Source organism: Harpia harpyja, chromosome 10, assembly GCF_026419915.1.
Source record: "Harpia harpyja isolate bHarHar1 chromosome 10, bHarHar1 primary haplotype, whole genome shotgun sequence".
NCBI classification, from domain to species: Eukaryota; Metazoa; Chordata; class Aves; order Accipitriformes; family Accipitridae; genus Harpia; species Harpia harpyja.
Window position 1 is genome coordinate 28,403,829 of NC_068949.1, and position 21,903 is coordinate 28,425,731.

A 21,903-nucleotide genomic window follows, 5' to 3' on the forward strand; every position below is an offset into this window, starting at 1 on the left:
GTCAATGGGGGTCGCAGGCTAAATTCCTAGGCAATGCTTTGAAAACTGAGCCCTGGATTTTCAAAGGATAGTTTGTGTGAGAAAGGTAGTGTCTTTCAGCTTTTAAGCCACTGCATTAAAATGTCTTTTTTTTTTTTTTTCTAAAGCACTATGCATTTAGAAATTGTGCCTAAATTGGCGACAGTTAAATGTTCACAAGAATGAAACAGTTTTGTATTTAAAGGCTTCCATCTGTTTCAAACTTATAAGTGAAAATCATACCTGTCACTATCTTGAATGTTGGGATACAATCTTTAACACATTCATAAGTGTACAATGTATAAACTCAGAGGTTATGACAACTGAACCATTGGGAATTGTTGTTACACTAAGAAAAATAAGAAGTTATTTGCATTCAAATAAATCCTTTACAACCTAAATTCTTCCAAAGGGCAGAATTCTTTCCTAAAATCTGGACCTTGAGGTACACTCTGAGAGATGCCTGGTCTTGTTATATTCATGAGCAAGCCCAAACACATTTTTTATTCTTTGGCACTTCAAACAAACTTAGACCTGCCTACAAAATAAAACACTTGCTGTTGAAGTCACGTGAACAAGCTTGTTGCTGTTACCATAACGAGAAAAACACTCACAATGTATAATTTTTATAAATCCTATTACAACTTCAAGCAGCGCAAGATGTAACATCTGAAGAAAGTCACTGAAAAATAGTCACTGAGGCAAATATAAATAGCTACGCCCTATGTAATACACAATACAGCAACAATTAATACCTCTTCAAAGATTTGTTTAATTACAGTGCAAATGTTTATTATGAAGTGTGTTGTTGTTCATCATTAAAGAATAAGCTGGACTGGTAGCAAAAGAACTGTCTTTTGAGTCTAGAAATAGGGAAGAGTTTGAAAAGCAGGAGCCTGGCAGACAGTCAGGCTCCAGAGGGCACGGGCTCGGGCCAAATTGCTCCTGTCAAGCCTGTTAGCCCGTACATGAAGTCCCTTTAGACAAAGCATAAAACTATGTCAATGGTAAAATTTGTGCGGACTAAAAATTGTGTATTATGCAATGGTCAGGTCATTCACCATTTTTTTTTTGTTTTTGAGCTTCTGACACCAAGGCGTACACACTCAAACAGCACGCAGGGGTGACAAGTGCAGCCCCCCAAAACAGGACATCTGCCTCTGACCTGAACAAGACTTTGAAAATACTATTTCAGCTCTTAAAATTATGAAGCATTTAATATAGCACAGTTAAATTTAATCTGTCATTTTCATTTGGCTTCTGTTTTTTTTTTAAACACAGGCTTGCCAGTAGTACTTAAACACTGACATTTACCAAAACCATTATTAACTGAAAAGGCAATTTTTACAGTTAAGTTTATTTAAACTTAAATTTTCTATAAGCAGTTTTTTCAACTGCATGAGACTTATAACAGGCTTGCTTTAAACTATTTGCTTATCTATGAAATAATGCCATAAACAGCATGTGATGTGGCACAGTACCTTAAGGTCAGTTTCTTGGGGATTAAAACTGTATTGTTTGTCTCAATCCTTCCTGTAGAAACCCATGTGAGGTGTTTCACTAAAAAGATGTATTAAAAAATTTCAAAATCTAATGTTAAAACTAGATTTTAACCACCTTCTGGGACTAATTTTAAAAATCATCTAACTTGGTGTAACTAGAATAAAATTTACACACAAAACACATTCACTTCAACTTCCATACTGTGTTCTAGAATTGAACACTCTTGTCCCATCTGTTGTATTTAATATTTAGCAGTATCCATGTGAGTAACTCTAGATGCCTGCAGTCTCACCAGAGGTCAGCATATATACTATACCACGAAAAGTCATTATCTGATAAATGCTGTTATGAACTAACTAATCCAAATTGTCCTTGTATACATGCACATCTAATCTATAAAGTCAGGCTGCTGTACCCTAGAACTAAACATCTGTAGTGGTCTGCCCAAGTATAATTACAACTCTAAGTTTAAATTTCAGTCCGATTACTTCTAGGAGTGAAGGAAGGAGTTTTAGATACACGGCCCTGGCGTGTGAGTATAAACTGATGCCTATGGGAAGACAAGTAAGCATAGCACAGCTCCACAGCATCAGCCTTGTGCTCACAGAGGAGGCGAAGACTTCAGCTCTTTGTGTGAAGCTGCAGCTCACAGAACTGACCCAGGAAGGTGCCAACCTGGCCACAGGGAATCAGCGATTCAGTGGTAGAATGGGATATTTCCTTCTCCTAGCTTTGTAGTTATTTCTTGTCATATTCTGACTTGGACCAAAACACCAGAGGAAATTGCATCTAAGAAAAATACTGAAATTACATTGTTACAGAGATTGAGGCTTCCAACCTAACAGGAGGATATACATCAGGTCTATAAGGTTTATGAGCATCTCTTGAATCTGCAGCATTTGGTCTCCACAGAGGCCCATGATCTCTAGTGTGCACTATGAAACACATCACCTCCACTGAGGTAACCTGGGGTTCTACACCACGTAGGAGAAAATTGTTTCAACACAACAGTCTATTTTTTAATCTATAACTTTTTGGTTTGGTTTATTTTTAAGATTTGTGTGGTTCTCAAAAAGCTGCAGATCTAAAATAAAAGAAAAATCACCGTCTCAGAGCTCCAGATTCTTCTCTTAGCTGGCCATCAAAGCCCTCAGCATTTTATATACAAAGTGTCTCTCTGAAAAGCCTCTGCAGGAAGCAGATACAAATATAGCAACTATTAAATAAAGTATCTCAGCTGATCTTGGGTGCCCAGTTAAAATAGCTTGAAAGCCACTGAAATCTAAGACATAATAGGCCAGAAACCAGCATCATTTTGTTTGTATCCAGAAACAAAAATCCAATGCAATTCATAAGACACAGACACTTACAGATATGCTCATCATTAGTTTACTGTAAACAGACAGTTATTTCTTCCAAAGTAGTGCATTCAGGGTATGGCTACATAACCACCCTTCATAGCAGATGAAGTTACATCCCCTAGGGAAAGCTATACTAGAGCTGGGAACCACTGGACAAGGAATTCCACAATCAGTAGCTCAGGAATGTAAATATAGACAAGTTAAAAGCAAAGCCAAATTCACTAGACAAAAGTTTCATATTCTTTCCCAGATAACCTTTGCTTTCTTCTTCAGCTACTACAAGATGTTTACTTCCACATTTATATCTATCAATTGACTTTAAAAATGTTTTAGCAAATACTACAGGCCGTATAAAATCCTGGTACTCGTTTTTGTTTTTCTTGTCTAGATAACTTGGTTTAGCAAAGGCTTCTGAGCCCAGTAAGTTGCAGTAACAAGAAACCCAGAATTTATTTTTTGTTGTTTTTTTGCAAAAGATCTTTCTTCTCCTGCTGCTATGTTTGCAAACATATTAGTAAAACCCCTTTCTGCTTAATGTCAATAGTCCAATATTACTTCTTTTCTAAGAAACACATCTTCAATAAATTATTCTCCTTAGAAGCTGATCTTTTCCCTTTAGAATATGCGTTTTCTCCTCACTTCTCAGGTGACAGTATTTTCTTAAAATGTTTAATCTGAAAAATTGTTACAATTGCTCTGGAAGACAGAATAATTCCAAACTACATAATATGTCATTTGTAATAAATACTCTTCATATTTTAGCTCCAACAGATCCCAATATAGATGGAACTTTTGCTGTGTAATGATGGCACAATTCAGCCTCTAATGCCTCCTGCAATTTGAAAACCTCTTCCCCTGATTTTACTTGCCACTTTGAAATGTTATCCCTTTCTAGTGAGTAATCCTGTGCTAGATTCTTTTGCTTCTTAAACGAACATTATTCTCACCCTTTATTGACTGACCACATCTATTATCACATGTAAGCAGTGTTAATCCTCTAGTAATTAACACCCTTATTAAAGTAATTTTAACTCAAAGAAGTTTAAATCGCATTATTGTTTTATTTAATTAAGCTATGGGGACTGTTTTACACTGTCATTTGAGTTTTCAGCTTGTGCCTTTTCAATCTACCAGTTACACAGGTTGCCCCCACCCCCCCCAGTTACCTGTGTATTTCTGTCTAGGAATTATTCAATATTACTCTGTTTCACTGTGAACTTTTTAAACTATTACCTATGTCAACGGATGCAAGACTTAGACACTATACTGAACATATTACCATTCCCAAAACTATGATTTGGATGTGCATTTCAATGATATTATCAAATCTATCCTTCCACAGGGCTCAGTGTCTTGTTAGTGCTTAAAATGAAAGAGCCACTTTTAATGTCCTCCTCATATATCCTAAGCAAGGGCAAAGATTTTTACTTAAACTTCAGACTGTCAAAAAGAAACGAGAATCTGAATGCACTGAGTTGTGCCACTTAGAAAGGCTGGCTCAGCATTTTTTCTGTTACTCTGAAAATAAGTCAGGTTTTAAAATTGCATTTTTCTTGTATGTGTCCACTACATGTTCCTTTCTATGGGAAAATATCTGATGGCCTATGTTCTCCTACGGATCTCAGGTAAGCTACTCAACTGACATGTTTGACACAGGGTCAAAAGATGAAAACTGTCTTCTGGTTTAACTGCATCATGTTACACTGCTCACTCTGGAAGAGTTTGGGCTAATTGTGTGTCCTCCTAGAACGATTTCCTGGAGGCATGCCACTGAAGCTGGGAAAGCTTGCGTTCTCCTGGGAATAAGGCAACCTGATGGTTTCATGGACTTTATACACCATTAACTGTGTACTGAAAGTCCTTTCTTTCCTTTGGGTAAAAACATCTCTTCAAATTTCTACTGTTTAAAAAAGAACTGTTCTTAATAAGTCTCAACATAAACAATGGACAATGATAAACATAGAAAGAAAAGGGTAAGAACAACAAAGTACATTTATAGCCAGGAACTGACTTTTTCTTTTTTTTTTTGTCCTTCATCCCATATCTTTAAGTTCTTCTTTTCTCCCCATCATCTACTGCTTCCATCTACTCATCTTTTGACCTTTTTTTTTTCCATTTCTTTGCACTTCTGTTCTTATTCATTCTTTTTTTCTCCCACCATCACTCTTTCTATGATTGTAGGACCTTAGTTGCACTGCTCCGTTGCTACTAATACTCTAGAGAAAGTCCTCTCCAGGAGTTTTTCTTTAGGTTCTAAAACATAACTTATATGTGAATCTTCTATGCAAACTTTACTTGTTATTTCAATATTCTTTAAAACAGTGCAACTTGTAAGATGACAAATTGCTCCAAACCTGACACAACCCTAAGAGCCATGTATGTTAGCTTGGTATAAGCCAATATGAAATAAAACTCCGCCTAAGAACATGCTGGTTCAGTCAAATTGTTTATAGTACAATTTCACATAACAGTATGAAATTCAATAATTTCTTTTGCCACCTATTAGTATCTTTGTACTAACAGAAAGAAAATACGAGGGTTTCATCTCCCAGGTTTCACTGACTGACTGGAGGCAGTCAGATAGTCTTTTTATTTGTATTTCTGCAGTGCTAAAACACCCAGCTGAAGATCAGTGTCACATTATGGTACATATGATTCTATGATTCTATATTGTACAAACACTTTTGAAGATATGATCTTTTTTTCTAAGACACTATGATCCAAATGAATAAATTCATTAACTACATTTCACTTACTCAAGTCCTTGCCATACTATGTCTATGCAGTTCCTTCATTGTGTCATTATTGTACTGAAGCAGAGAACAATTCTTGTTTTCTTGTTATAAAAGATTCCTTTGATTTTACTGGATTTTACATTTGCCCTATAGTGACTTCCAAAGAAGAGACAGACTAACTTTCTTTTTTACAGAAGAAACTAGGAAAAGGAAAAAAAATGGAATATTCTGCTTGTTGCCTGTGATTGACAGATAATTTAGAGAAGGAATGGAACCTAAATATGTTGATTGATGCAACTGAAAAAATATTGAAGGCAAGTCTGTAGGGTTAAGGGGTTAGTAGTGTTGCCCAATACATACTACAAACCAGCCATACTACCAGCTTAGTTAAGGCTGGAGGATGTAGGCAACCATGGGGCAGAAATTATTGAATATGCTAATGCAGCTACCAGTCCTATGGCTCCCTGATGGGAGACTAGGACTCATAAATGTTAAGAGAATACAAATAACAAGTAACTTGAAAGAAAACAATAATTTTCTTCTCTTGTGTTGTTCAATTACCAATGCTCATTCAGTACTCATAGGAACCACATACCACCCACACGATTCAGAGGAAGTCCTGTGGAGCTGGAGGCTCCAAAACTGAACTCCATCCATCAGCTCAGGTCTACAGAAAGGCCCAGACACAATGGTAGAGATCCTGCAGCAACTGGCTGTCAGCAGGAAGACAGCAGCTTGATATAATGTATTCACAAACTTCATGAAAGTCACGCACCCAAATCTTCCTTCCTTGCATTTACATCATTTCTTAAATGTCAAAGATAAAGGCAAGGATCAGATTGGGAGCAAAACTGTAGCAGAAGAAAACTACAGAGAGGCTTCATTCCACTTAATAACTTCCACTGAATGGGATGTGTATCAGTGACTCAAAGAAAGGCTAAGTAGGAGTTCACAAATTAACAGGCATACGAATCAGTTTCTTCTAATTCCAGCAAGAGATTTGTTACTTGAGAAATTATCTGAAAGTGAACCTTCTGAAACTTTTCTACCAAATGGTCCTTCTCAAGATAAAAACCTTCTCCAGATAAAGCTTATTTAGTGCTTTCTCTCATAATGTCCTTGGAAATGACTGCTTCATAAATAGTCTCCCAGACATGTAGCATGCCAGTTACTGAAGAAATTTAGTGTCTCACCCAAGAAAACTGAAGCCTTTAGGTTCTGGCATTACGGACAGGTTATAATCAGGATATGCACTTCAACTACCAAGGATACAATTTTAGTGCCATTTAGGTCATGATCTTACATGAATTTCCTCTGTAACTATGGGATAAGCTTTCTTGAACAGAAAGGCTTTCCAGAGATACAAAGTTTTCATCATAAGGACAGCTCTAGGTTTTGAATGAATTGATTAACTATTTCTAAACCTTGTCTTGTGAAAGTACTGATGACTAAGAAGAAGAGCTGAAAGCTGATTAAATGTGACAGTTAGTAGTATTCAGATAGGAACTCGGATATGTCCATCTAAATAGTCTTGACAGCAGCTTTTGCCTACCTTTTTTTTTTTTTTTTGTAATATCTGCTTTGATCAACCTCTCCAGTGAAACTTTTAGTAATTTCTATGATGGTAGTATTTAGAAGCTGGAACTCCCCTTCACTACTCTAAGAAGTCAAGTGTTTCACCTGTACATGACATGTGAGATCAGTAAATGTTATTTCCTGTCTCAATTCCAAAAATTATAAATTCACCTACCCCCCCCCGCCAGCTTTTTCAACTAAGGCTCATGTTCTTATGCAAAGGCTGTTATCTGCAGGTCTCTAAGTCAAGCTGAGCCAGTGCTTCATGAGTTCTGTCATTTTCTAAATACACAGTACAGATTTCTTGTCAGCTCATCTAATTCTTGTGTATATCTGGTTTGGAAAGTGCAGAACTAAGAGAATTGTATCCCTTAAATGGACTAGCTTAAAGAACAACACACAAATTATTTTCTTACTTTTAATAACTTCCATGGTTTAGGTACCTACAGCATTCTTTACTATCAATTAGGAGATGACATTCAGTTTAAGCATTACACCTTTCACAGCATAGTCTTTTGTGCACAGTCTACTATACTTTCCTCTGGAGAAACTGGTACAGTTTTTGCCAAAGGTAGAGTAGTGTATCTTGTAGTTAAATAGCCATATGTATATAATTTTAGTTAAGTAAGGCATTGACAGGGCTACTGAAAGTGAAGTAACAGCATTTGTACACCGAGTTTTTCAAACTTGTTTTCAGGTATGCACCCTCATTGTCAGTAAGCCAGGATCTAGAGTGAAAACTTGGTAAGCTATCAGCATGTAATTTGCACTTCTCTGCTGAAAAGGGGGTGTTCAGATGTTCGGCTGGATACAGTCTGTTTTGCACTGCATTTGATGAATGATTTAATGTCCCAAAGAACATACATACACCTAATACCTGGCACATATACTTAGTTCCTGGCAGTTAACAGGGTAGGAATACCTACTGCCAGGAAATGACTGACTTGCCATCCTGCTTTAATTCTGCAAATCGTTATCAAGATAGTGTATCCACAGCCATGCTTATTTTTGACCCTCCGCTGCTAATTTCTGTGCATTTGTTTCCAAAGCTTCCTAATTCTTACCAGCTGGCAGATATAAATCCCATCCCTGTTTCTGTGTACAGAGCACTGACTGAGATCTTCCTCACAAGTATCTATACACACAACTTGTGATCTGAGCCTACTGCAATTACCTACAGGCTTCACAGAATCTACCTGAAAAAGAGAAATCAAAAGTAAGGGATTCCATTGGGGAATACAAGTGCTTACAAACAAATTGTCATGTTTGTGTGAAGAATTCCCATTTACTTGTAAGAATATAGTACTCTGAAAAGACATTGTGCATCCCCTGCAAGCTGGCTAACACACATTTAGCATGCAGTCATACTCAAATAACTGTGTCATTTTGAACACAGATATACATATGCATGTTACCCCTGTATGATGCAAATACATGAGATATTGAGCCTTGAAGTGTCTCTGTTCTGCTCACAGCGTGCCTCAAGACCTCCTGCTTTAGTGCAGAGTCAATTTATGGAGAAAGGGAAGGCCAGCAAGAATATTGCCTTCCTCTCCCAACAAAGTGAGGATCTATGGTCTGAAATCCAGAGAGGTGCAACTCCTGTTTTGTTGCTGTCTGAAATCTGAGCTCCTTTCTTTAGCTGAAAAAGCAGCATTGCACTGAAAACTAGAGAAGCACAAATCCCATTACATAGCACCCTGAGGCTGGGCTTCATGTTACAGATGTAACATGCTACTCTGCTTGTTCAGAGAAGCTGGGGAGTGCATAGCGGGGGGAAAGGGATCAGTAAGCATTGTGAAAGAGCTTCTGTGAAGATGAAAGTCTCAACAACCATTTCCCTCAGGAAGCAAAAGATGAAATATTCTATACTACTTGCTAATTAAAAATTCAAACTGTTGCCTTATGAAATAGAGGATTACTTTTATCTTTAAACTCTGAAGTTTTTAAGACTTACTCCTAAACACACTGTTAGGGATTTCTCCCTCTTCAAATATCCTGATGTTTTTTCAGTTCAAGACTCGTTTCTGGAGTAGAGGCCAGGGGTGGGTGTACCCTACTAATTTCAAAGCCTAGGCACTGTGAAGGAAGCCACAGCACACCTTTAGAGCCCTCGACCTCCAAGAGTCACAGTGAATAGGTTTGGCAACAGGCTGCAACTTATTCTCTGAGGTCTACTGTAGGGCTTGAGCATTCTCCACAGGGAACACAGATGGTGAGAGCTTTGGCATGCTGCATGTTGGGGGAATCAGGGACAAGCCAGAGCTGAATGCAGTTACTACCACAGGAAATGAATTCAAATTAAACACTGCAAACAAAACAGTGGAGAAGACTGAGCTGTCAGCCTGCCTTTAGTGGTAGACATTCCCGTGGCTGGGATTGAAGCCCAGTGATCTGTTGCACAGTTCCTACCTACAATGATTTACTCCTGAGTTTATCAGAATAGCAGTATCATCTCTCAGTAATGAATGAGAAACAAAGAAGAAAGAGGAGGACTATATTAAGTACTACTAAGAATTTTCTTCTTCAAATGAACTTACATCTGTTGCATACAACACTACAGTTCAGAAGGTTAGCAATATTTCTCACCAACAGTACACCAGAAAATGCATTACAAAGCAAATGGACAAGCAACCCAAGAAACTATCAATGTAATTTCCATTATGCTTTCGAAAGAAGAAAATGTATTATACTTTTAAATATCAGGTATCAATTTTAGAAGGAATACATACAGTGTGTTATCAGTAACCTGAGCTAACAGAAGTGCTTATCCACATGCTTATTTACACAGATCATAAACAAAAGTCTGACAAAAATGTATCTTCTAATGTTTCCACAGTACATTATTCTGTATATTAATCACATTGATTGCATTATGACTTTTTGTCTAAATTATCTCTAATGTTAGCAAAACATTTAACAGAAATTGCTGAAAATCTTTAAGAATTTTCTCCCATACATATGCAGAATTCATGGAACTTGTCATTCACAGCCCTTGGTCTCCCAGACTGGGGGACACCACCATCAAACTGTAAACTCTATGTTACCATGTGGGTGGAGATACTGCTACGGTGGTTGCTCAACTCTGGGGTTACCAACAGCATATGATTATGTTCACTTGAGATGGCTGCCCCTGTTGCAGGACCAGCACTGACAGCAACTGGAGGATATTAACAATGGAGGATATGTACTTAAGTGCCAAAAGAACAGTTCTCCTCACCCCTGGCAAAATACGGAAATTCCACAATCATCAAGCTAGCTGACTACTTGTCTGAGACCAGACAGTAGAGGAAGAAGGACTGTTTGAAACTAAGCAGTGCTCATGGTGGAGAGAAACACTAGAAACAACTTGTGAAGTCAAAAGTGGAAAAAAGTCAAGCTACAGTTGCAGCTTAGGTTATAACTCTGCAGGCAATGATCTGATTTCAAGAATAGGCATTTGTTACCACCCAGTTGGTTAAGAATCAGGAAATTTGCCCTAGGACAGCAACTGTTGACCTCTCAGGCTACCACGAGGTTATCGCTCCTGTCCACTACACACTACACTGGCTCTCCAAAGAATAATGCACAAATTGTAAGAATCAGGCCTTTTCCTCACATATTTAAGTGTCCAGGACATCCAAGAAACTGCCTCACATTCCAGAACTGTAACCCTAGTCTTTAGGGACTAAAGAACAGATCATAACCAGGACAAAACTAACTCACGTTGGAGGCTGAGCTTCCTCAGAGACTAAATCAAGTAGGATGAACTAAGACCTGTTTACTTTGGAAGGTTAACTACAATTGACCTAGGATCTGAATTGGTAGCAAAATCCCCAAAGTTCAGTCAGCCTCACTTTGGGCCACTGGACTCTTTACCCAGGCTCCCTACATAGACAGTAGCAAGAGATTATCTTCAGAGAGTGATGCACTTCGCAGGAGAGCTGGGTCATCTTCACGAGATGCCAGAGACCAGTCTCTTTAAAGCAGCACATGCCACTTTGATAATCGCTTTGCTGAGCTGGCCTGTCCCTCAGTGACTTTAAGTAAGTGGGGTGAAAGGGTGCATGTAGGTATGACCTCAAGTCATACGCTAAGACAAGTAGCATGAGGCATGACACAATTACTGCAGCTGTACAGAACCATGAATCTATCCCAATTTTCTTAGCAGCTGCTTGCTGCTTGAGGAGCTGCTAAACTAGCTGGAGCTGCAAGTTTCCAGATGCTCATGGCCATGTGATTCTCTGTTAGTATGCACTATGTGTGATTAGCCAACTACACCAAGTCACCTCTGTAAGATGCTGAGATATTATGGTTATGGGAATAGTACAAATATCTTTATTGACTAGAGTTTCTACAGATTACTAAGATCCTTAAGGAGCATGTTAAGTATGACAAGAGCATAAGAGGGGATAGTATAAGGTGGAAGAGATAGCTCATCAAAGGTGACATTGGTAAGTGCCTGCCCATTCGTGATTCCTGGCCTCTTAGAGCTTCCTGCTACTAACTACTGTTCTCTTCTTAGAAGCAACTCTTTCTCGTGCCAACTGTTTCTATTTGCTCTTCTACATCTGTGGAAGGAAGAAGGAAAGAAGTGGGCTTGCTGGGGACAACATACTGTCCATACATTGTCTCCAGGGAAAGATGGAAGATCAGGAACTCTTAGGATGAAAATACCTATGGCAATTCTTTTCAAAGCTGCTCCTCCACTCATGGTAATAATCCAAGTGTAGCTCTTCCCTCTCTGTCTTCCAAGCTGGCTCCTTGTAAGTGACTTTACTTCTTTAGTAAAATGTGCTACAATATTCTACTGCCCAATCCTCATTAATCTTACACATTGCCCTAGTACAACAGAGAGAGAGTAAGCTGTTGTTGAGATAACTGGCTTCCATTAGCAACCATGTGATTGGCAGGACGATAAAGTCTTTTCCCTTGCAGGTCAGCTGCTTTTTAAGAAGAGGGCAATCCTGCTGATCCATCTTTTAGCTACAGTCTCTCACTGAGTCCCAAATCTCCTGCCTTTTAGCTTTGATACGGTTCAAGCTTTTCCCCTTGTATCAGCCCCTACCTGTCATCAACTCCTCTGTACCAAACAGCCAATATCAGGAGTTTGACCTCAGGGCACAGTCCGGGTGGGCAGGTAAAACCTGACCACTGGACCTACTTCCTTATCTTTCATATCCTGCAATTCATGAAGAAGTATCAAATTCAAACTAAAAACCAGAAGCCTGACCTTTTATAAGAACTTTCTGAAAACGGCTCTGTTGCCTTTCTAAGTATTCTTGAAAAGAACTGTCATCCACCCTATTAAGATAGAAATGGATCACAAATAAGGAAGAGAGGGAAAAGACTGCAAATCCTTACTAAATGGTAAACATTTTTGATGTGTGCTTGCAATACCTTTTGGTGAGGCACACAAAATATAGTAAAAAACAAACCAAAACAAATATACTAGAACTGTTCTACATCTACAAGCTCCAGTTGCAGCCCAGTAAAGAGAGTTGCCCAGACTGTTGCTGTTTATAAAATATCTGAAATCGATTAGATTCCTGTGGCATACAGAGCACCCTCTATAAAGTGTTACTTGCATCAAGAGATTTCTAAACATAAGTTGCTAACATAAACTGAGAGCTATCACAAGCACTATAATCCCTATTTATGTGACATGCTCGAGGGTTGGTGTTTAAAACATACAAAAATATTTATTTCCTGTAGCAAGTATGTACACACCCTGCCCTCCTGCATAGCTGGAAGTCACATTTTCCCTTGAAACAAACACAGGCTCTGCAAGGATTTATACCACTTAGGTGGATGACAGAAATGGTGCCAAAATCTCTCAACATCCTTTCCCTTCAACTAAACTGACTTAGTACAAATTGGAAGATGTTTAGTCACTTCTAACATTGATAATAAAAGGAGAATAAAAAAGATTCCAAAAGAGGAAGGCTGCTAGTCAAGGCAAGACTTGTGGTATTTGAAGTCTGGCAGAGTACATCTTTACATACTGAATTCTGGAACTCCTAATGTAGAACTATCACATGAACAAATCTTATGGCCATGATCTATATGCTCCTCATGTAGTCCACGCTTATCCCATTGTAGATATTTTTCATTGTTATATTACTGTAAGAATGTAACAGACAACTCTATCTTTGAACTTTTTCATTTAAAAAGACACTTTAATTATGTCCTTTCTAACTATTAGGAGCAACTGGAATACTTTTGCCTCACAAATTTTCCCTTCTGAAACGGCTTTTCATAATCTTGCTGTGAAAAACCTACTAAACTATTAAAAGCAAAAATATTCTTACTACATAGATAATTTGGTATGGAGTTCTTTCTACATTTCTCTTCTTTTCTGATGACTTTGACAGGTTCATAATGGTGCTGAAAGATATCACCAACATCTGCAGAAAGCTAAAGACCCTCCATGTGCAGTTAATGATTCATTTCACTATTTAAATGACACTTATACTCGCAATTTTGTGAAGTAATAAATCCTTTCTAAAAGCTTATTTCAAGTATGAAAAGTTCTTGAAAATGAATTGCTATGGGTGGATATAGTGTCAGAATTTACAGAGAGCAGGGAATAGAAATAACTACATGAAATTAAAGTAAGTAGATTTTAGTCTGGAAAAACCTTCCTTTTGGCAAGACCTGTGGAAAAGTGCTTCCAATATTAGGGCATTTAAAATTAAATTTGATATAGAATAAACATCAGCCAGTTGGAATAAAGCTGCTTTCTAACAGTTTAAAAGAATTCTATGTAACAAATTAAGGAAAGCAAATGCTAAATAATACCATGCCCGATTCTGCTCTCCAGGGAGTAGTTTTGTAGACAGGAGCAATTGCTCAGAATGGAATCAGGCCAGCACACACCAGGGTAACATGTACACTCTTGCAAAAAGGCATCACAGGATCTTTACAAAATCATCAGGACCAAAATTCAGTCTCATATCCATGTAACAGTACCACCAGTAGCACAGTGCCCCCTAACAACACATTGGAGGAACAGTTTTATGCTAAATTACAGGGAATAGTGCCACTAATAACACTTCAAATAACCGCTTTTCAAAACTAATTACATGGGAATGCAAAAACATGAAAGGTTCTTGAATTTAATAACTTCAGCAATGGTCAAAAGGGGAAATTAGTAGGATAAAAAACAACAACTAGTGTCTTACTTGTCTGAGGTCGATGAAAGCTAACTGCAGGGTGTCTCCCTGGAATCCTGGCACAGGCTCAGAACTAGCAAACACTGCAAAGAAAGGTTAAAAATATTACGGATGTAGATTTTTTAAAATCTAACAGAAAATCAAGCTCTATGCAATATAAATGCTAGCTAGGATTAAAATGAAACTGGTTTGATAGAAATAGATTAAACTAATAACTCACAGTGATTAAAAACAAACCAACCAACTTTCCCATCATTTTTCCAATAATGCCAAAGAACAACACCTTTAGGAGTATTATTAGGAATTTTGCTTAAAATTCTAACCCAGTAGTAATGCTACAACCACAGAAACCAACATCTTTTTTTGGCCCGAGGTGAATGATTACTGAAGAATTTAGAAATAATACCAATTCCATGGCTGTCAACATATTTTCAAACATCTGCTTTTGTTACAGCATCCATGCTATAAAAAACCCACCTCTAGCCAAACAGCAATAACAGACAAACACTAAGGTGGGAGTTAGTTTAATGTGTGGATGACAGGTGGAAAGCTCTATGTGCCAGTCAGAGCAGAGCTGAAATGCCTGTTCATGCCTTTTAGCCAGCTTATCAATAATGAACAACTGCTGGTTTTGAACCCAAAAACAGGCTGTCAAAATTGGAAGGCAAAACTATATTCAAAATATAAAAAAAGGCAACACTTATGGTAATGAAAAAAAGCTGTTTGTTTAAATTCAGAAACCATCAATACTTGTCAAACTTAAAAATAAATACACTTTTTGTTGTTCTTATCCCAGTCCCATGTTAATAACAAATACACTTGCAGAAACACCCACTGCCTCACATCCCCACTCAAGTTAGACATCTTACTTCAAAAGAGCTTAAGAGAATTTTTCTTATGCTCTTCAGTTAGAGCTCTTAACAAAACAAAGTAGATATTACTGTAATAGTTTAGAGAGGTATCATCTGAGTCAGTGATAGGTAACATTTTTTTCCAAGTTTGAGAAACAGGTCATTCAATGGTAGAGGAAACAGAACATATGTATCCAAAAAATTTCCAGATCCAGTGCTCAACTCTACTGTGCCACATGGACTCCTACTAACATTTAAAAGTAATACGAAATCCTTAATAGATTTTTTTTTTAATGACTAGCTAGAAAATTTGGATCATGAAGTGAAAGTAACATCCAGAAAGACATTGGTGTCTGAGCTAACATGATGGTAAAATAATGGGCTTAATCATTTACTTCTGAACGTATGGTTTCAACTTAAAGCAGACTAATGAATTCAGGTAGGCTATTCACAAGTCTAAAAATTATTATATGGAATGCAATTGTAAATGACAATAATAAAGATTCCTACTTAAGTGGTACAAGAAGCTACCAAGACCATCTCAGAATATCTAAGAATAGCTTAGTAATAGATGACTACAGTAGCAGAGTAGCAGCTTTACCAGTAGCGGTAGAATTTATTACTTGTATTACAGTAGTGCAAAAATTTTTATGGACGGTCATGTAATAGGAGAATGAATTAAACTGGAATATGACTTGATTCTTCATCAGCTAAAGGAATAAAAAATACCAATCAAACGCCCTAGGGAGAACACTGTAATGTCACAGACAAGTATTGGTAACAGTTGGCAAATGCTCACTGATTACTGTATTCAAGTCTGAATTCTAAATTGTCTGGGTTTCCTACTTCATAAGTAACACCAACTTCCTAGGGGAGTTTTCAGGGAGTTTCAATCTACCATAAAGATGCTTTTCAAATAAAAAAGAAGAAAGATAAAAAACAGTAGAAAAAGCATATCCTAACCCCAGCATTTTATAGAGTTTGCTTAATGATAAACTCTTTAAAAGCAGCAAAGAGAAAACAGTTTGTACAACCACCAACTTGCAGAAGAACAAAAGGATCTCCAGGCCTATGAAAGCACCCTTCTGAAAACCCTAGGCTAAAGAGTTGGGTGTCTCCATGGCTGTCTTCTACAGGTATTTCACAGCCACTGGGACCACCCTTTCTTCAGGGACAGACAGGCCTATGATGCTGACCCCTGTGGTCAGCCAAACACAGTGTTTAAAATGGGAACACCATACTATAGCAGGGAATTCTTAGCAACGCCCCATAGCAAACAGCTAAAAAGAGATACATAGGTTGTCAGCTATGGCAGCACACTAATAAGGAGGACAAGTGTGATGGTCAGAAGGGGTCTTTTCTATATCCCCTAAACAAGGAAGGAGAACCTGTCCTATTCTTGAAAGATAAGGCCCATCTGTATCTGATCCTGTATAACTGTCCGTTCATACACAGTACGCTGAGACCAGCTTCCCCTGCTAGAATCTGAGCTCCTCCAGCCACTCTACAATGGTAGCACTGGGAGAAGGAAACTTCATGGCAAAGGAGTGGCTACAGAACTGAAAAGTGAACATAACTGAAAAGTGTGACCTGCTGCAAAACTTCTCAGTTAGCTACTGGCACTTTATACTTCAGGAGGTACCTTCCTATAGTGGGATAATTTTACTTGCCACATGGCAAATATTTGCATCCTTTCTGCAGCTCATCAAGCTAAGGTAGTTTGGAGTTTATCCTAATGCATTAAATAATGCAGTATGATTTAGTTTCTCTACATAGTGCCTACTACCATTGCAGCTATAGAACAAGAAGCACAAAAGGTACCAAACTTAATTATTGTATAAGCTTTGTTCTCTTTAACTACAATTTTATATTATGAATGAATTTACAACACCAGGGACACCCATTAGAGCATAAGCATTTATTTTCACATTTGGGTCATTTTTGACAGGTGACTACAGTAGAATTTGTTTCATTATTACAAATTTCATTAGTTCAAAGGGCAAAAAGATAATCTACTTATGGTAACAGTCAGACAGTTCCCCCTCCGCCCTCAGCTCAGGGCTTTTAAGTTTTGTTAACAATTTTTCAAAGCTAATTAAATATTTTCTGCTGCACAGCGTTTTAGGAAGATGTTATAAGAACAGGATTAACATTCTTAATGTCTTTGTCCTAAGGGTTCTTTTCCAGATAGTAATGAAACATTGTCATATATACATCTTTTAAAATATCTACCCCCTACATTCATTTTAGGCTTAAAGAGGATTTGGAGGGGTAGAGGGCTGGTTGGTTGGTTGGTTGGTTGTTTTAGTGTGCATAAGAGCATTCAGGAATTTTATAATATGAGAATGAAATGCAAAGGTCACCATTAAACTGTCACATATAGGGGCAAACAACTGGCTGCTTAGCAGTTTGAATCAGAAACTTCAATGGTTTGGGAAAAATAAGCTGAAAATATGCATTACGTGAATCTGGTATTCACAAGGTTTTTGTTAACATCTTCTTTCCCTGCACTTTGCTGATACTGTGTAGACCTTTTCTGTGTATATAGAACAGGATCTTTGCCACAATGTGTGCCCACAATACGTATAATCTCAAGGTGCTTCCTACAACAGCCAGTTTGGGAATTTACAGGAGGTAGGATCTAATGAAAAAAGTATGTAATAATAGAAAAACAGGCTGAGAGGTAACACATACATGAGAATGGTAAATTTAAATATTGTAAAGATGACTTCAGTCCATTTTCTTTTTAATACTTTGCTTTGATCTTTTAATTACATTCTGTATGCAGGATATATGTGAATTGATATATATATGTTAATGGATATCTTATGAAAAAGGCTGTGTCTGCTAAAATGGAGTTTAAGACATCTTTAACTGTAAATTGTACTGAACTTCTATGCACTTCTAGGTTTATTAACAGGTCTCTTCATTTTATTCTCTGAATGTTTTAGCCATCATCTGGTTGTGCCTCTCTGTTGGTCTGGGAATTCAGTACCTAATTCCTGACAAGTACTTCTGCTGCTCAATGGCAGAAATTAAAATCAGAGTCCAGACTTTGGATCAAAAGCTAAATTAGGATAGCTTTACTTCAGCCTTATCGCACTGATTCACAGGCAGGACAGCAAAGCTACAAATGTATTTTTAAAGGAAGAGTGGAGAATCAGGTGACTATCTCAGCAGCCCTCAGCCACTTTGCAGCCCTGCTGGATGCTCCAGCTGTTCAAACACGCCTGGAGGGGAGCCTCGCTGAGGGAGCTGCCAGCTGGCCGGGCAGCAGCCCCCAGCCCTGCCCCCAGCACCAGCAAGATCTCGCTGCTTCCCCTCACTCCCATGCTGCCATATGTGACCAGCAGATGAAGGATGGTCTCAAGTGAGTTAAGTTAACCTGACTTCCCTGATAGGAGAGGAGGCAGGTAAAGTGAGGGGCCTTCAGAAGAGAATATAGTGCCTTTTCAAGAAAAAACAGGATTTGGGTTCCTCAGCTTCCGGCACGCCCACCTGGAGATTACCTTCATGTACGCTCAACAGAGAGCACTTGGGTCACGATCTCTCTTGCTCTTGGATACTGCAGCTCTCCACACAGTGGGTGACAAAGGGGGGACTGGCAGGAAGCCCTCTGTAGGGCTTGTTAAGAAGGTATATTGCATCCTGCTTTGCGCTAATTCTCTGCTAACCCATGCTTACTTATAGGCAGGACCCAAAATGTTTTCATCCTTGCACAGATTCCTGTCTGGGTGAAGAAGGATGCCCACTGAACCATACCTCCTTCTGCCAATTAATCCTGTCTCACAATTCACCTATGTTAAAACACAGAAATTACAAAAATTACATTTAACTCTTTCAGCAACTTGAATTTCTGACAAGTTCTAATTCCTTAACAAAAAGCTGATGTAAGGTATCTAGATCTGGATGGTGTCTCTGAAAAGCTCATTTTCTATTATGTACACCTTGCTTCTCAAAGTGATATACAGCAACCCACATTTGAATTTCATCTTTAAGAAATAGCAAATGCCTCCCCTCCCCAACCCATTTCCCTCCTCAGGGCACTGAAATGTAATGTCTAAGCACAAGACTATTCTTCGGGTTTTATTCAATGGGATCTAGTACATTCTATTTTTCTGAATACTGTTCTAAGAACCCCAATCATCCTAGTGGAAGATCACCACTGAGAAAGAATGGTGTAAAATACAGAGGTAAAACACTGCTCTAGGTTATAAAATATGTAGAGAGAGTGGAGAAACACTTCAATTAGAACAGGACAAACTGAAAGCTTTTGGAATGTTTGGAAGGAAAACAAAAAACTTATTAGAAGCAGAGCGAGATGATGGTAACTTTTTTTTTTTTAAATAAATCATCAGAGAAGACCACCTGACACTACTACTATTCTTGAGCAAAAGTACCAGATACTTCCAGATCTTCTGCTCTGCTTTTTAAAGTTAGGTACTTTGCATAGAAATGCAGTGCAGGATAATGAAATCCCATAGTTCACCACAAAATCACCTCCTTCCCTTCCACCTTCCTTTCTTGGAAGTCCACTTACCATTCTACCTATTTGCTGGGACTAAGAACTTCAGCACTTACTGACTTTAATAGACTGATGCTCATTAACAGATTCTTGGGTTATTGGTTGGACTGTTGATTGCTTTTTAATGGAAAAGAAAAAAATCTGCCAAGTAATCACATTTTCCTGCTTTTATTTAGATCTCCTCCAGTTCATATTAGAAAGAATAAAAATGTAATGTTAAAGATCAGAATAAATATCTAGAATATTGCCAAGAATTTTTAAAAATATATCTTCAGATATTCATAACCTTCTACATCTCACGTAACTTCTTAGTTCAAAATGCGTCTGAGTATACTCCACTGTGCCTGTAAGTAAAATGTCAAACCTGTGTATGCAATACAGTAGGAAACTACTCAACAGTTGTGAATTATTTGCACGCTCTAAGCACTAATTGAAATGTCACTGTCGTATCCATTAATCCCAAAGTGTCAAAGAATAAAGCTGGGGGAGGGCGATGAGCAAGAACATAAATCACAGGCATCACAGTGAAGCCTGGAATGTGCCTGTGATGGACCTTATGAATGAAACCACAACAGCAAAGAAGTCTAGGCAAAATCTTGTGTCGATCCCTTATTCCACAGATTGTAAGATGTCATTTGTTGCAACATACTATTCTGACAAGCTTCCATAATTATATTTAAACTATTCAAAGTGCTTCTGTGGAAAACCATTTTTTTTCTAAGGTGCTTTAAAAGTTTTGCAGAAAGGAAGAATTAAAGTTTACTCTATTTGCATCTGTACAGCCCATGCTAGAAGTTATGCAATGGTGGAAAGAATGCATTTTTCAGTCTAAGTTACTAGTTTTCTGAAACTTTCTCATTTTGGCCCAAGGTTTCCCATGTCCCATCCATGCCATATGCTCAGTATAAAAGCTACATATAACAAAACACGTTGTCTTAAGGTTATATTTCAATCTTAAAATAATGAATTTTTTATTTAATCTAACATGATAACCTCTACTAAGATCTCTTCACTGATTGAAATTTCCACTGTGCAGCAACCAAGGATGGTAGAAAGAGTGGTAATAGAAATTAGGATGGTACATAACAGGGCAGAGGCTGAGAAGAAAAAGGTCTGAGAACAACTCAGAGACAGACGACAGCTGGACTCGTTGGGACTTCTCATTACTTTGCTGTAAACATACTGTTCATACTGTGAAAGTCACCTGCAAGGCACGCATTTTATCCCCTGTACTACTAGAAATCCCCGAGTGAAACAGTGAATTGGTTAATCTATAAAAGTAGTGAAGTACTGTGTTGTTCACAGATGGTATTTTAAATATGAGAAACAGAATAATACTGTAGTGGGCAAGCTTTCTTCACTGTTACACTATTTGTTCAGAAGGCAGCTACCTGTTTAGTAGGTGCACCAATTCAGCTTGTCTAGATGAATGATTATGGTGTCAGTATTATGAATACTATGGAATTTCTGTTTTTACAACTGGGATCTTTTTTACATCTAGGAGACTACACAAATGCACATACACATACCCCTGCCCATCTACCTGAAAAGAACACTATTAAATTTGCAACATCAGGCATGCTAAAAGTAAAAAAAAAGTCAAACCATTATCTGTTTGGCCAACTTGTGCAATCACGAGACAAACTTTAATGTCATGATCACAAATATTTTTTCAATTGGACCCTGATAATCCTGTCAGTTCATTCCACACACTGAAAGGCCTTAAGGCTATATAATAAAGGACTGTCAGAAAGATGCTTGGTCTACCTGTTACAGAGTTTAGCTGGAATGTAACAAGTAAGGCAGTAAAAGGAAAGACAAGCATATGGTTAAAATGTCAAAAATGCCCCTTAACTCTGTCCCTGGACTCCCATAAGAACCCTTTGTGATGCTAACTAAATTGCTTGAAATCAAATTTCCAGTTTCCCATAGGCGGCTGCTAATTGAGTAGTCATCAATTTTTTCATGTGTCCAAACTAAAAACCTCAGGATACGACTTGCAGAACTGCCCCATTTTACAGCTGTCATCAAAATCATTGAGATCCATGCTTCAAACACATAAGAGGAAAGATACTTCAAAAAAACAGAGCATAAGAAAATAAAAATATGCATTGAAAAAAACACTAGTGAGGCTTTTCACTGTATCTCAGTCATCAACTATAAAACCAGACCTAAAACCTA

At 37.9% G+C, this 21,903-nt stretch overlaps 1 protein-coding gene across 4 annotated transcripts in view; it reads right to left on the reverse strand.

The window, feature by feature from the left end:
• Window positions 1-21,903, reverse strand: part of EXOC6 (exocyst complex component 6) — a 99,694-nt gene that overhangs the window by 11,464 nt on the left and 66,327 nt on the right. For all 4 annotated transcript variants that reach the window (XM_052798290.1, XM_052798291.1, XM_052798292.1 and 1 more), the window contains one exon: window positions 14,356-14,429. In XM_052798290.1, coding sequence (XP_052654250.1) covers window positions 14,356-14,429 — 74 coding nt within the window. The remainder of the gene's footprint in view (window positions 1-14,355; window positions 14,430-21,903) is intronic.